The 16,449-nt window shown below is 48.7% G+C and overlaps 1 protein-coding gene across 4 annotated transcripts in view; it reads left to right on the forward strand.

Annotated features, from left to right (window-relative positions):
* LOC307187189 (integrin beta-5-like) overlaps window positions 1-16,449 on the forward strand; it is a 105,121-nt gene that overhangs the window by 53,345 nt on the left and 35,327 nt on the right. For all 4 annotated transcript variants that reach the window (XM_079922977.1, XM_079922979.1, XM_079922978.1 and 1 more), the window contains exon 6: window positions 15,639-15,800. In XM_079922977.1, coding sequence (XP_079779103.1) covers window positions 15,639-15,800 — 162 coding nt within the window. The remainder of the gene's footprint in view (window positions 1-15,638; window positions 15,801-16,449) is intronic.

Below are 16,449 nucleotides of genomic sequence, written 5' to 3' on the forward strand. Positions count from 1 at the left end.
CTGCCTTCTCCTGATTTGCCCAGATTAAAGGCCCTTCCTCTTAATCCTGAAAACTGAATGTGACAGAGCCAGCAGGCCTGTAATCTCTGCAGTTGGAGAGGCGTCTCTTGCAGGCTGGAGCTGGCTGGGCAGCCCCGGCAGCAGTGCACGCTCCGCTTCCTTTGACCCCATGCCCTGGAGACGGAGCTGATAACAGGCCTGCTTCATAGCCCACAGGAGGCTCTTTGTTCTGATTTCAGCCTCACTCTGGTTTCCCTGGATGGACTGTTAGTTACCAACTTTAGGGACTTAGGGGTATGGAATGCTCACATGACTGGTCTTAAATCCCACCCCCAATGCCAACTTTACATTTCCTGGAAAGCTGCTCTTTGCAAAAAGAAGGAAACAGTCTGTTTCTACTTAGGATTCGATTTAGGAAGTAGAACTGCTTCCACGAGTGGAAGTTTTCAGTTGCCATCTTTCCCCCCAGCAGGTCACATTGTTAGGAGAGGCCATTGAAGAGTAGGAACCCCTCTGTCACCAGTGCAGGCATTTTTCCCAATGCTGTACCGGCCTGGGTTGGGATGAGGGAATGCCGTGACCCATAATTTCTTATCTTTACCTCGAAACCTATTATTAAACTTGTTTATACTTTTTCTTGGTCTGAATAATAGTTTCTCCCATTACCGCTTTTATTGCTCTCCTGGGACTTTTCTAGAAGTTGACTCTAAGTTGTTTATTCTGAAAATGTATAGGTGCAAGTGTGATGAATGGTTCAGACTGGAACCATGGCTGCTTTCCTGTTCTCCCAAAATAGGGAGAGCTGGTGCCCTGGGAGGACAGAGGGCGGGGTGGTCCAGCTCTCTCCAGCTCTGAGTTGTCAGTCATGGCTTTGCTGTTCTCCATGGCTCTCAGGTTAAAGAAGTTCCCTGTAAAGTTAAGCCTGGCTGGGTACGTCCTGGCCACACGGATTCTATGGGCTGCTTTCTCCCGTCAGACAGAAAAATCAGATCCCTGCAACCCAGCCTGTTTCCCTTTTGGCCTCATCTTCTAGCCCCCTAACATTTATCCTTCTTATCCTTTCTGTTTTAATCTTGATTATCTAATGTTGCGTTATTTATTAAGTTTTTAAAGCATTGTGTGTCCTCAGAAATAGGTGGATAAGTAAGTCTTAAAGCAAACGAAGTAAATTTGCATTGCTGAGTGAAAAGTCTTGGTGTGGCTTGGGTCCTTTATTCCTTGGCTGGCGAGAGCATCCTAATCTAAAATGGCGACCACATCCCCAGAGGGGCTGGAGGAACGGCTTCCTCCAACAAGACTTTCTGCAGGAATACAGACTCTGTGGGCCTGTGGAGGCAAAGTGATGGCTGCCCTTGCTCTACTGTCATCCGTGCTCCAGCTCTTTTGTATACACTATCTCTGATTCTCACAACAGTCCTTCAGTGTATTGGTGGTACTTGTCCCCAGTTTACAGGTGAGGAAACTGAGTGTCACAGGGTTCACTCTACTTACTGTTGGAAAGGGGTGGAGCCAGGATTTGAACCAGATCCAGTTGATTCTAAAGCCCAAGCCCTGTCTATTACATTGTGCCGGGTGCTTTGGGAAGTAGCGACAGTGCCGTGCAGAGCAGAGAGGACTCAGAGTCCTGTTGTCCCGATTCAAGCTATGCCTCTTCTGCTACTAACCGGCTCTGTGGCGGCCTGAGTGCTCTTCTGGAGGCTGCAGGGAGGTGGGGCTGGACGGGAGGAGGTCCAGGATGCCCTCCAGCTGTGCACTGTCCTCAGTGCAAAGGACTCGTCACAGCATTGTGCCCCTTTGCCCAGAGCCCTGGATTTTGCTTTTTGTCTCTCCTGGTTCAGGGTTGAGCTCCAGGCCAGGCAGGGGCTGCTGCAGATACCAGGAGAGGGTGGAGAATTCCCCATTCCTGGAGGCAGGCTCGGCTGGGAGAGGTTTTCGCTCAGCGCAGCCTCCCCCGGAGTTGATTTGGCCTCTTCGGACTTGTGGCCTGATTTCTTTTAGACCTGAGACTTGTCATTTTTCCACGCGTGAATTGAGCAACGTGGAAAACTGCCTTCCTTTCCTCAAGGAAGGCAGCGGCCCCTAACGCCTTCATGCCCCCCGAGGGGATGCCCCCGTAAGTCCTGTGTTCATGCAGTCTGGGTTCTCTGTCTCGGCATGTGTGAGCCGTTTGTGCCAGCAAGTTGCACCACGGTTTCTGGGGCTTAATGCAACCCACCCTGCTTGCTCTTCCTCTGGCTCGGTGTCTTTGTGAAGCCCGTGAGAGTATTGGATTTCCCTGTAGCCCACGTGAGGCTGTGGGGCTGTGGGTGGGCACGCAGGCGCTCCGCCCGTGCCCGGGCCGTGCTTTTGTCGGAGGTGGTAAAGGTCCTCCCTGGCTTTCTGTTTTGCACATGGTTTTGGTTTATTGTGTACTTTTGAATCACTCGACTGTTTTAGTCCCTGGAGGGACGTGTCCTTGTTCTGCCTTCTGCCCGTGAGCTGTGCTGTAGGCTTCACTGCCCCGCTCACAGATGCTGCTTCTGCTTTCCAGCTCAGGAATGTTTATTGTGTGCCCAGTAAGTGCTCAGTGGCAGGTACGGTGAAGAAAATTAGAAAAAGATGAGAAAAAGTCCCCCTCCTCACGGATTCGATTTGAGCTTTCAGATCCACTAGAAAGGAAATAGAACAACTCATTTGTAAACATTAAATGGAACCATGTGGAATTATGGACATGTGACTATCAATGAAATTTAATATTTGACCATTGACAGTTTCTCCTACAAAAATAGAAAACTCATATGGTTCAGCCTCATATTTACAAACGTTTTTCTTTAGTTCAGATTGGACTTGCATAGAGTCTACGTCAGACACGTTCTACTGCATGTTGTTAGGGCTTGGGCTCTAGATGAATGTCTAAATCCTGAGTCATGGGCCGAGATTTCTTTTCCCTAAGGAAAGGAATATTGACATTTTTGACCTTCTTAAGTTGAACCACAGACAGATTTTTAAAAAAGATTTCTCATTGCAAAGCATGGACGGAAACGGGAGAAACAAACTACTGGTGAGAACGTGTTTACTGTTACAAAGTGACAGAAATAGGCTTGAATGTCCACATGATTGGGGAAGCGAATTACAGAAAGAATTCAGCCTTATTTTTCCTTAAGTGCATTGTAGGAATCAAGACTCCTTAGTCCCCAAGCTCAGATCTGCTGTAGGGTCTGCCCCTTGGCTGGTCAGGTCAGCCCCCTTTCCTTCCTCATTTCTTTCCCCAGACCTGCTCTCTCTGTGTGCTTGCCTGGAAGGTCAGTGTACAGAGTGTTTTAGTTTTGACTTCTGGAAATTTGTTGGGCACTTACAGTCTGCAAGGTGCCCCACGAGCTGCTGTGAGGCTTGCCCAGATGACTGAGCCACAGCTCCTGTCCCCGGGAGCATCACTGCAGTTGGACAACAGATGCCTATACGACAATCTAAGGTACCGGCGGAGTGCACGGACACTATAGAACATCTGGCCCTGGTAGGACCCAGTGGTTGAATCACAGTGTTCTTCCCCTTCAAGGGTCACCTTGGTCTCTTTGCCTCCCCGTCGTTGGCCCTGAGGCTCTGGTGCGATGACGCTACTGATCACTCTTGGCTGCCTGCTTTGTGAGAGCCAGGCTCTATGCCAAGCACCTCAGGGGGGCTTGTTTTACTTAATCCTTTGAAGGTGGTTGTACTGTCTGCTTTTGATAAGGAAACAACCCTAGAAAGGTTGAGTAACTTCTTGAAGGTCTTACAGCTGGAAATGACACAGCCAGAGATGGAACTGTACCCACCTTCCCGGCTCCAAAGATGGGAGTTCTCAGCCTTGACCTTAGATAACCTGCCGTCTCTTGCGGCCACACAAGAGTGGAGAAGTGGGAGGGGTGTGCTTCCAAAGAAGGCAAAGTCCTCCTCTAAGGAACCGTTTCGATTTCCCACGTGACCCGGTTTGCCAGTGGTAGAGCCAGGACTGACTCTGTCCCGGGAAAGACAGCAGCACGTACTGCTGTTCTCTGGAACTAAGAGTTTCCTGTTTATCAGAAACAGTTATAACATGGCTCTGGCAGCCTCCGGGTTTTCTAGGGAGACCACGGGTACTGTCCCACGGTCGGTGCGCTGCTGGAGTCTAGCCCTTTGGGTGAGCCTGCTTGTCTTTTTTTTTTTTTTTTTTTTGCGGTTTGCGGGCCTCTCACTGTTGTGGCCTCTCCCGTTGCAGAGCACAGGCTCCGGACGCGCAGGCTCAGAGGCCATGGCTCATGGGCCCAGCCGCTCCGTGGCATGTGGGATCCTCCCGGACCGGGGTACAAACCCGTGTCCCCTGCATCGGCAGGCGGACTCCCAACCACTGCGCCACCAGGGAAGCCCAGCCTGCTTGTCTTTGCCCTTGGCTTCCCCATCTGTGACACGGGAACACTGATACCCCCCTTTTCATTTATAATTCACGGTGGCTCGGAACCGTGGGTTCTGTTCAGCGCTCCCAGATAGCGCTGTGGAGACACTTTTTCAGATGGTGCTTCCTTTTCGCAGTGAGGGAGCATGTGGCTGGTGACTCTTCAGTGACAACTGAGGCCCGTGGGCTATGTTGACACCCAGCTGGAGGACCCAGCTGTCTGGGTGGCCATCGATTTTACTTAACTTAGACTGGCATCGAGAACAGAGAAGCCCATCATTTAAAGCTAGTGTTTCTGTCCTCGCTGAAACGGCATCCTGATCTAGGCCTCCCCTGTACTGAACACTGTTTACCGGAGAGAGTACTGCGGGCCTTGTCTCAGAACAAGCAAGCCAGGCTGTATTCGGGTGGGCCCCACCGCCCGTGTCCTCTAAGGCCGCTGGGTGGGGCGTCAGCCCTTCTCAGATTCCCAGGAATCGGTGTTCCGGGCCCTCCCGTGCACCCTCCCACGGGGCATCCGTGAGCCTCTCTCTCACACTCGTCATGCTCTGCCGTGGTCCCTGTGTGTAAGCAAGTCACTAGGACGTGGGTATTGGGACCCACAGGCTTCTGTGAGCCTGTCGGAAGAGTCGGCTGCCAAACACGGGCCGTGCGCTACAGGGCCCGCAGGCCGCAGCCCCAGCCCTGCCTTCCTCTGCAGCCAGACCGCATCGAGGGACCTGCGTGTGCCTCTGGGGCTGTGTTTAAGGCAGACGCTAGAGAGCAGGGAGGGGTGAGTGGCTGGTGCCGGGGCTAGAAACCACACCTCTGAGGAGTGGTTAAAGGTGGACCAAGACGAGAGACACCACAGGAGGAAGCGTGTTACCTGACCTCAGACATCACTGCAGAAGAGGGCTGTTCCAGGGAATGAGCTGGGGTAGCCACAGGGAAGCAGGTTTGAGTTCAAGGCAAGGGAGAAATTTCTAGGGAAGACCTCTGCTCAGCTGTGGAGCAGGCTGCCAGATGCGGCGGTGAGTCTGAGTGGGGACCCCAGGCCCATGCGGGGGAGGTGCCGGATGAAAGAGCCCTGCACGGGTGGAACGTGGATGAGCCAACCTCGGAGGTTCTTTCCAAACTTCAGGGGCTACTTATTTCCTCTGAGGCAGCTTTTCTGCCCAGTAACCCACGGGTGCTTTTGTTCTACAGTGGCTCCTTCTAGCCTGTCTGGTCCTCACTGCACCCTCTTAAGCTGCATGAACGTGAACTCTGCCGTGCACACCCCTTCTGTGTGCCAAGCTCAGCGTGCCTGGAGCTGGCGCCCAGAAAAGCTTTCCACTCCCGATGGCTTCCCCACGGAGCCACCTTGCCAAGTGGGTAAACATCCAGGTGCGGTGGGGCAGCTCAAGGGCACCCAGGGACAGTGTGGAGGTGGGCGGGGGAGGACGGAGGCCTTTGAGTGACCTTCCTCTTTGTCAGACCGTGTAGCCCCTTGCGTGTGACTCGTTCCAACCCCAGAAACCAAATTGCCGCACAGGCCAGAGCTTCATATCCTCAAACAGAGAAATGACATCCTTACTCCCTAGCCATTATTTCACTGTCTCTGGGGCCACATGTTGGAGGGGAACAAGCCAGCAAGTCTGTCTTCACTCTTGGGAGGATCCAGTTTGTATTTATTTTCTCAGAGGTTGTAAGGCCTGGCCTTCCACTTCCATTCTGCTTCCCCTTTTCATGGACTACTGTTCTCTCTTTGCCATTTCAGGATCCCAGGTTCCCCAGGCTGACTTCCAGGCCTGGCTGCCCAGGGCCTCCAATAACCATCCCACTGACTGACCTGGCCCCCTCCCCTCCTCCACCCTTCTGCAGTTCGTGTTGGATGATCTCCATGGCCCTGCTGCCACCCTTTCTGCAATTCCCATTACTTTTCTCAGATCTCAGTGCATGACAGGTGATCTGATGAAATATTTTCACTTAAGTTAGCCCCTTACTGCTTCCCGTATTTATATGATTAAAAGAAGATGTCTGTTGGATTGCAAAGCATAATAAATAGTTGGTGGAATTGGGAGTGATGTGATTGAAGACTTCTGGACATTGTGAGGGAGGTTTTCTTGTTACCCAACCCTGATCTTGTTCACGTATCCACTTACTACTCATTCCTCACCGAGTGCCAAGTATGTGCCAGGTGCAGTGCTCTTTGTTATTCTGGCCTCTACATCCCTTCCTGTCTTCTCTCAGCTCCAGATCTCTGCTGCTTTCTGAGGACAGAGCAGAGTTTGGTAAGTTCTCCACTGAGCTTCCAACTGGAGAAAGTCATCTCTGGCCCCAGCACAGATTGGACTGGTGGCCCGTACAAAACCAGAGGGTTTGCCTCCTGGGAGTGGACGGAGTCAGAGGTTCTGGGCTTGGCGGCAGCTCCTCCCACCACTCATTACTTCTGACACGTGTGTCCAGAGTCTGTGGATGGCTGCTTTTCACATAGCATGGTCTCCTGTGCATGTGTGTGATTCGCCTGGAACAGCTGAAGTAAACGTAGGTCACAGAACACATCACCCTCGGGTGGCAGAAGGCAGGCTGGTGGCTGGGAGAGGGGTGGGCCTTGGGCCTCGCCTGCTCACCCAGAGTGGGCTTAGGAAAAGGAGGGTAAAACGTGTAGCATTGCCCAAAGGCTCTGTCTCGACACAGGCCATGGAGTGGACTATAAGACAGAATGGACAGTTCGAGACTGGACAGGTGTTGCGGTGGGACCAGGGAAGTAAGATGAAAAAGATAATTCTAAGTTTTCTAGATAAAACATTTGATGGTCCCTTTGTCAGCAATGGGGAAGCCTGGAGGGGAAGACGGTGCATCAGCTTTGGAGAAGTTGAGTTTTGGGTGACGGCAGACGTGTCTGGCTCTTGGTCCAGACCTGGGACTAAAGCTTAGGAAGGAGGTCAAGTGGGAGAGGTAATTAATTGCGAGCTGTCCAAGCAGATGCATGAACTTGGGTAAATCTCCTCGGGGACAGTGTTACCTTTGACCTCATCCAGTGCCGGGAGAGGAGGTGGAATCTGCTAGCAGCCGTAGGGGACGGGGGCATCGGACGGTGCGGTGTCCAGGAAGCCAAGGGCAGGAGGGCTTGAAGGAGGCCCTGGTCGGCAGCAGAGAGGCCGGAGGGCAAGGCCAGAGGATGGCTGCGGGGCTGGCGGCAGGACCTCAGCGTGAGCTTCGAGGTTCTCAACGTTGGCGCCACAGTAGGCTCACCCAGGAGCTTTAGAAGACCCTGTGGCTGGGCTGCAGGTCACATCAGAACCGCCGGGCGTTAGCATAGTTGAAGCTCCCTTGAGGACCTTCCATGCAGCTGGGGCAGAGAACCACTGTGCGTGTGGGGGCAGGAGGCGGGTGACTGGGAGCCGCCGGTGAGAGAGACGTAGGGGCGTGTGGAGAAGTCGGGTTCTATGGAGCTGGGGAGAGGAAATAGAGGCAGCCAGTCTGCCTCTACGACTAGCAGGTGATGAGAGATGTTGGCTCAAAAACAGAGTGTTTATTAGAAGTGGGTCGTGAGCATATCTTCAGGCACAAGGAAAGGACGCAGAGGAAATTGACGGATGGAACGGTGCTCCAGAGAGGGTGGGATTTGGGGGCTGCGTTTCCTTGGGGAGGGAGAGCACTCCTTCCCTGAGAGCATTAAGACCAGAGGAGAGGCCAGGGGGATGCGGATGCCTGTTTATTTATGACGGAGAGGCATACTAGGGCTGTGGAACAGACACTGAGCGCCTGGAACAGACGAGGCGAGTCCTGTGACCTGTGTCCGTGGCTCACCTGAGCACGTGGGAGCTGGGAGTTGGACAGCTGGAACAGACCTTGTGGTGGGTTTGACGCAGATTTGACTGAAGAGGAGGCAGGTACACTGCAGGCTCGGCCAGATGCTGGATTTCTGGCTTCGGAGTCCAGCGCATTTCCGTCCCGCCCACCCGTGACATTTTCATCTGAGGGCTGACCTCTGTCATGTTTAGGAGATTGGCTTTTAAAAATCTTGTTTTTACCCAGAGACTTGGAGAAAAGTTTAGCTAAACAAATCAGTCTGTCTTTTTTTCCTCTTAAAATAGTTTTGTATAAAAAGAGAATACATTCAATCTAAAAATTTAGAAAATGCAGAGAGCAGAAAGGAAATAAACATCACCCATAACCCTACAATCCAAAAATAAGATCATGTGTTTCTGGATTTAAGTCACAGATTTTTGGCTCCATGGAAATACTGAGGACAATCACTGTCGGTTCTTGACTGTTTACTGCCTGCAGGTACTGAGCGGGATGTGCTCTTTGTGTATCATTTTGTTTAATCCTCTCAACAACCCTATTCTGCCCTCTATCTTTTTTTTTTTTTTTTTTTTTTGGCGGTACGCGGGCCTCTCACAGCTGTGGCCTCTCCCGTTGCGGAGCACAGGCTCCGGACGCGCAGGCTCAGCGGCCATGGCTCACGGGCCCAGCCGCTCCGCGGCATGTCGGATCTTCCCGGACCGGGGCACGAACCCGTGTCCCCTGCATCGGCAGGTGGACTCTCAACCACTGCACCCCCAGGGAAGCCCTATTATCTCTATCTTATAGCTGAGAAGCTGGGACTGGGAAAGATTGATTAACATGCCCAATGTCATAAAGACAAGCCGAGGGAAGACGTGGGCATGAACTGAGGTTTGCCGTTCATCCGAGCCCACACTCCCAGCTGCTTTGTGGGCACTGCCACCGAACGAAGGAATATGCATAACTGGTATTCCCAGCACAGTACTGACATTCAGTCTGGTCATCTAATTTACTGTATTTGAATGACTTTCTGAGCACACCAAGCCTTTATTGAAAAAAACTTTACTGAGGTATGATCGATGTATAATAAACTACACATATTGAACGTGTACAATTTGACAAATATTGAGATTTATACATACCCGTGAGACATATATTCACCGTAATCAAGATGACGAACATATATCCTTCTCCCCCGCAAATAGAGTATTTGTGCTCCTTTGTCATTTCTCCCTCCTGCGTCTCCTGCCCCCTTTCCCCAGGCAGCCACTACTTTGCTTTCTGTCACTACACATGAGTTTGCGTTCGTTAAAACTTCAGAAATCCAGTGTATACTCTTTTTGGCCTGGCTTATTTCACTCAGAACAACTGTTCTGAGATTCATGTGTGCTGTTGAGTGTCATCTGTGCTAAGGAGTGATCGCGTCTTTTGTTACTGAGTGGTATTCCCTTGTGTGGATACACCACAGTTTATTCATCCACCTGTAGATGGGTATCTGGCTTGTTTTGGATATTTGGTAGTTTTTGCCTATTATAAATGGAGCCTATTATAAATGTGTTCAAGCCTTTGTGTGGTCGTAGGCTTTTATTTCTCATGGGTCAGTCCCTAAGAGTGGGAGGGCTGGGTCATATGGTAGGTGTTTAACTTTTTAAGAAATTGCTAAACTGTTTTGCAAAGTACATGTATCATTTTAGAACCGTATGGGCAGTGTCTGCCAGTTCCGTTTCCTCCACATCTCCCCCAGTGTGTGATGTGGCCAAGTCTTTTTAATTTTTAGCCATTCTATTAGGTGTGTGGTAGAATCTCACTGTGGTTTTAATTAATACAAGGCTTTTAAACTTTTCGGTGTGCAAGCCTTCATGGTCCCTGTAGTGACCGTGGAGCCTCACACATCAAGAAGCAAAAGGAGACGAGAAGGAATGTAAAAGTTATTACTAGTCTGAGAGTAGTAACTATAGACCCCTTTTTTAGTGTGTCTTATGTACTAAATACTTGTTAACCTAGGATCAACCCTGCGAAGTAGGATTATCTTCATTTTACAGAGGAAGAAACTGAGGCTGAGAGAGATGAAGTGACTGACTTAGGGTCTCAAAAAGCAAACCCTTGAACTCAGCCTCGTCTGTGCCAAAGCTCTCGTATGCTGGCCCCCATGCCACACTCCATTCTGTAGTTACTCCTTTAAAAAAAAAAAAAAGCCACTTTCCCACTACTGATCTCTGCCCCAAACGTGGATACAGAACTTAAGACTTCAAGATAGTCCAAGCAGACAGTAGGAAAATTATTTCTATTGTAAATTCTCTGTGGAGTCAGTGCTTGTAAAATCTCCAAGCCCAAAAGGCTGAGTGAATGAATAAGCATCTCATTCTGTGCAGCCCGACCTCTGGGCCAAGTTTGTTAACGTCACTTACATAACAAGAGTCCACTTCGGAGAAGACAGAATTAATATTATTAAGCCATGCTACTCTTCATTTGTGGAGCTATTTCTGTTTCAGATGCAATATTCCAATTCAACAAACATTTATCCTGGATCAGCAGTCGTTAGTTGAGAGCTTGCCAAGTACTTTGATGAACTATCTCAATGATTACACACCCTCGGCTCTCCCTATGTGATTGGGTAGTTAGCTTTGCGGATAAGAGGCAGGTCCTCTGAATCTGACTTCTCTGGTCCTTACTGGTTCAGTGACCTTGGGCTAGTGACTTAATGTCTCTGAGCACCGGTGTCCTCATCTGCAAGATGACAATGTATTACCTCCTTCATAAGGGTTGCAGTGAAGATGTGATGGAATAGTGGAGGTGAACAATAAATGTTAAGTATTATTATTCCTGTCTTACTAACAAGAAAAAACTTTGAGATGTTAAATAATTGTGGTCAAAGCTACACAGGTAGTTGGTAGTGACAAAAAGCTCCCATGCCCACTTTCAAGTTTCCAAGTTCCACGTTATTCTATCTGCTTGCTGTCACCTTCCTTAGGTTCCTGCATGCCCCTTGAGAAGCTGGCGTGGAAGAAAAGGAGGCTGAAAAAGTTAAATGACAGAGCCAGCATTCAAAGCCTAGTCTTTTAAAAGTAGCACTTATTAAAGATAGTTTGGGGAAAAAAAAAAAGATACTGCCTCTAATCTCAATCCCAACATCATTATGGTATATTTTGTTTCAGCCTCTGTTCTCTTTTTAGTGGAGAGTGATGCCTGTTTCTTCCATAGTTTGTAATCACACTGTAATTACAGTACTGTATTCTTTGTTTTTCACTTTATATTATACATGTTTACATATAATTTCATACTTTTTATGAACATAATTTCTAATGGTGGAAAGGAGAGATCTCAGTTTACTTAACCGTTCCCGTATTCTGGTAGGGTAGTCACCTCTTTCCTGTTTTGTCGCTATTAGTAAAAATACTGCCGTGCGTACTTCAGAATACTTCTTGCAGATAGAGTCTCCTGCGGTAGAATCATCGAGTCAAAAGATGTATATACTTCTTTAAGCGTTTTTTAAAGTGAGGTGTATTGAGGGATGATTTACATAGAGTAAAATTCACCCTTTTTAGGTATAACAACTTAGAGCCACCCCGACAATTAACATATAGATGAAGAAAAGAAATGAAAAAAAAAGATAGAGGTAATTTCTGTCACCTCAGAAAGTTGCCCAATACCCGTCTGTTATTGACTTCTCCCTTTGCACTCAGCCTTTGGCAACCACCAATCTGTTTTCTGTCCCTCTATTTTGGTCTTCCTGTGAATATCTTCTGAATGGAGTTAGGCAGTAAGTTGCCTTTTGAGTCAGGCTTTTTTCACTTAACCTAGTGCTTTGGAGATTCATCCGAGTCGTGTGTATCAGCAGTCTGTTCCTCTTTCTTGCTGAATAGTATTCCATTGTAGAGATGTACTACCGTTTGTCTGTGTATTCACCACCTGATGGACATTTGGGTTGTTTCTAAATTTTGGTGATCACGAATTGCTGTTATATAAATATTTGCGTAGTAGTTTCTATGTGAGCGTAAGTTTTCATTTCTCGTGGATAAATACCAAAGAGTGGGATTGCTGAGTTGATGGTCATTGTATATTTAACTTTATAAGAATATGCCAAACTGGTTTCCAGAGTTGCCAAAACGTTTTGTATTCTCACTAGCAATTTATGAGAGTTGTGATTGTTCCACATTCTTTCCAGCACTTGGTATTTTCAGGGCTGTTTTTTTTTTTTTTTTTTGCCATTGGCATAGCTATCTAATGGCATCTCATTGTGAATGTAATGTGCACCTTTTCTTTTCTTTTTAATTAATTAATTATTTTTGGCTGTGTTGGGTCTTCATTGCTGTGCGCGGGCTTTCTCTCGTTGCGGTGAGCAGGGGCTACTCTTCGTTGCCGTGCGCGGGCTTCTCATTGCAGTGGCTTCTCTTGTTGCGGAGCGTGGGCTCTGGAGCGCGGGGGCTTCAGTGGATGTGGCGCGTGGGCTCAGTAGTTGTGGCCCGTGGGCTCTAGAGCACAGGCTCAGTAGCTCTGGCGCACAGGCTTAGTTGCTCCGTGGCATGTGGGATCTTCCCGAACCAGGGCTTGAACCCGTGTCTCCTGCATTGGCAGGTGGATTCTTAACCACTGAGCCAGCAGGGAAGCCCTGTGCACTTTCTTAATGACTAATGTTGTTGACGATCCTTTCATGTGCTTATTTCCATCCATATCTCTTCTTTGGTAAAATGTCTCTTCAAGTCTCTAGCTTTTAAAGTTCAGTTGTTTGTGTTGTTATTGGCCTATGAGAGTTCTTTATACATTCTGGATACAAGTCCTTTGTCAGATTTTTATTTTTTGCAAACATTTTCTCCCGATCTGTGTCTTGTCATTTCGTTTTCTCAGTGGTATCTTTCAAAGAGCAGATGTTTTTATTTTTTTATTTTATTTTTTAAAGAAAGCTCGTATTTCTTGTATTTTAATGTTTGTTGTAGACAGGCTTCCACTTTATTTATTTATGGCTGTGTTGGGTCTTCGTTTCTGTGCGAGGGCTTTCTCTAGTTGTGGCAAGCGGGGGCCGCTCTTCATCGCAGTGCACTGGCCTCTCACTATCACGGCCTCTCTTGTTGCGGAGCACAGGCTCCAGACGTACAGGCTCAGTAGTTGTGGCTCACGGGCCCAGCTGCTCCACGGCACGTGGGATCCTCCCAGACCGGGCTCGAACCCATGTCCCCTGCATTGGCAGGCAGATTCTCAACCACTGCGCCACCAGGGAAGCCCAGAGCAGATGTTTTTAATTTGACAGAGTCTAATTCATCAAAATTGTATCCTGTGAATCATCTAAGAAATCTTTGCCTCTACCAAGGTCACAAAGCTTTTCTTCTTTGTTTCCTTCAGACGTTTTATAGTTTTAGGTCTGTGATCCACTTTGAGTTCATTTTTGTATACAGTGAGAGCTGTGGGTTGAGGTTCATTTTTTTTTATATGGATGTCTAATTATTCCAATACCTTCTATCGAATTGACCGTATGTGTGGGTCTATTTCTGGTTTCTATCCTGTTCCACTGGTCTATGTGTCTATCCTTTTGTCAGTACCACACAGTCTCACTTATTGTAGCTTTATAATAAGTCTTGGCCTTAGATAATGAATCCCCCAGCTTCGTTGTTGTTTTTCAAAATTGTTTGATGAGTTTTCATTGTCTTTCCATATATTCCAGTTATTAACACCCCCTCTCAAGACACCCAGTCCTGCCTCCAAGAGAATACACTTATCTCCACTTCTAATACCGTAGATTAGTTTTGTCACAGCTTAGAATGCATCTGTGTTAGGGACCTTCTAGGTTGCTTCCTCTGGGTTCTGAAAACGTGCCCGGCCTGGTCATTGTGCCTTTACCAGCACCTAGAGCAACCCACTCCCCACCCCAACTTCTGCCTCCTCTGTCATTTCTTCTTCCAGTTTCCTTGAAGGGTCCTCTTCACCTTCAGCTCAGCTGACATTTCCTCTGCCCTGGGAAGCCTTCTCTCCTCCTCCCCGGGTTTCCGTTAAAAGTGTATTTATGGCTAAGTAATATTCCATTGTATATATGTGCCACATCTTCTTTATCCATTCATCTGTCGATGGACCCTTAGGTTGCTTCCATGTCCTGACTATTGTAAACAGAGCTGCAATGAACATTTTGGTACATGACTCTTTTTGAATTATGGTTTTCTCAGAAGCAGCCGCATAGCACAGGGAGATCAGCTCGGTGGCTTGTGACCACCTAGAGGGGTGGGATAGGGAGGGTGGGAGGGAGGGAGACGCAAGAGGGAAGAGATGTGGGGACATATGTATATGTATAACTGATTCCCTTTGTTCTAAAGCAGAAACTAACACACCATTGTAGAGCAACTATACTCCAATAAAGATGTTAAAAAGCATGCTTATTGTGATACGTTAAAGCTGTGTTTCCACTTGACTGCAAGCTTTTTGAGGTCTGGAACAGGCTGTTTCTTAGACCCAGTGCCTTCCATGGGGACTGCATGTGGTAGGAAGTCAGTAATTGTCTGTTGGATGAACGTTGAGAGTCTGGGAAACTGATTCCCCAAAGGTGAATTCTTTGCTCACAGCTGGCCTCCTGGCTTTCAGTCCTCCCTGGCTTCTTTTCAAACTGCCTTTTCTTCCTTGTGTTACGCTGACTCTTTGTGACTTATTTCCACGCTGCTTTCGGAGCAAATGAGAAAATATCATACCTCTTGAAGGCTGTTTTATCCATCATTGTGGCGATAAGAAAGAGAGGATGATACCCTCAATCCCTTATCTGCCATAAGGTGATAGCTTTTAACTTGTAAAGTCTGTGAATCCAGTCTCCTATTTCAGTGTCAAGTGTACCTGTGTAGTAACCCAGCGGTGTTTAAACCCTTCCTGTATTCATCCTGCTACCCACGTATTTTGGGATGCTCTTTCACTACTGGTGTGAAGGCAACCCTATCCCAGTTTTTGTTGCCCTGTATCAGGGTCTAGCTGCTCCTACTAGTAATGACTGGGAGTGTTTTTGTGTAGTATCGGGGCCACAGTGTCTAAATATGAAAAAATAGAGTCCTTCCCTTGCAAGGTAGCTCGTATTGAGCCGTGCCTCTGTCTGAAGAGTGGATCCATTGCATACAGTGAAGCAGTAAAGGGAGAAAAGAGCGAGTCTGATTGACCTTAACTACCAGACTAGTTCAGTTCGTGATTGGAGTGGTTTACTTCTACCAGAAAGATGGCCGGTTTTCGCAAATCCTCCAAAGACAGATCTGTCTGTCGGTCATTAGAACACTCTGTTGTGAGTGATTCGTGTCTACTTGGGGGACTGAAGTGATCACTTATCAGTCATCTTAGACAAGGGCAGCCAGCCGAGTGTGTTGAAGGGGGTTGGGGGGCTACTAAAGGCTGCTCTGTGGAAGGAACTATAGGGGAGGCTAAAAGGGGAGGCGTCCAAGGGGAGTGGCTGTCAGGTACAGAGTCGAGCAGGGAGGGGCAGGCTGCCCCAGGGCAGTCTCGGGTGGCAGCCAGGAAGGCCTAACACCCATCTGTCCCTCAGGAGAAGATCGGCTGGCGAAAGGACGCGCTGCACCTGCTGGTGTTCACAACGGACGACGTGCCCCACATCGCGCTGGACGGAAAGCTGGGGGGCCTGGTGCAGCCTCACGACGGCCAGTGCCACCTGAATGAGGCCGACGAGTACACTGCCTCCAACCAGATGGTGAGGACAGGGAACCCCAGCACCGCTCCCGCCGCCCCGCCTATGGTCCGAGACCTCGCCGGCCTTTGCCACCTTCCTCTGGACCTCTACTCACCGACTCTCCACCCCATTCTTGGGACTGGGTCTCTACTCCATCTTCTCCAACTGGGCTTCTAGAACTTCTCCTCGTCATTAACTTAGACCATTTCTCAGGGATTTCTGTAGCTTTCTGCTTTTGTGCCCCGACACGGGGAGTGTTTAGTCGAGGGAAGAGGTGACCTGGCGAGACAGGATGGATCTCAAAGGGGAGAAGTGATTTTGCACGAGGGAGAGGACTGTGTTCCAGCAGAGCCAAAAACTGGGATAGAAGTTATGGGGCAAGACCAGCGAAGACGAGACTTCCTGACTTCTAGAAATGGGTTTCCTGATGCCCTGAGTTCCATCCGTGTCAGGGGTGGGGCGGCAGGTGTCCTACACGGGAGGAGAAGCCCCAAGGACCTTCCATTCCCAGGAGTCTGTCACTGGGACCATGCGATTAAACAGAACTTAGGCAGAATTTCAAACATATGCTAGGCCAGTGAAGTGGACTCGACCTAACTATCAACCAGAGCCAACAATTAAGATTTTTCCACACTTGCTGTTCAGTTTTTTCCTCCCAAAATCTACACCC

Source organism: Stenella coeruleoalba (assembly GCF_951394435.1).
Source record: "Stenella coeruleoalba genome assembly, chromosome: 5".
Lineage (NCBI taxonomy): Eukaryota > Metazoa > Chordata > Mammalia > Artiodactyla > Delphinidae > Stenella > Stenella coeruleoalba.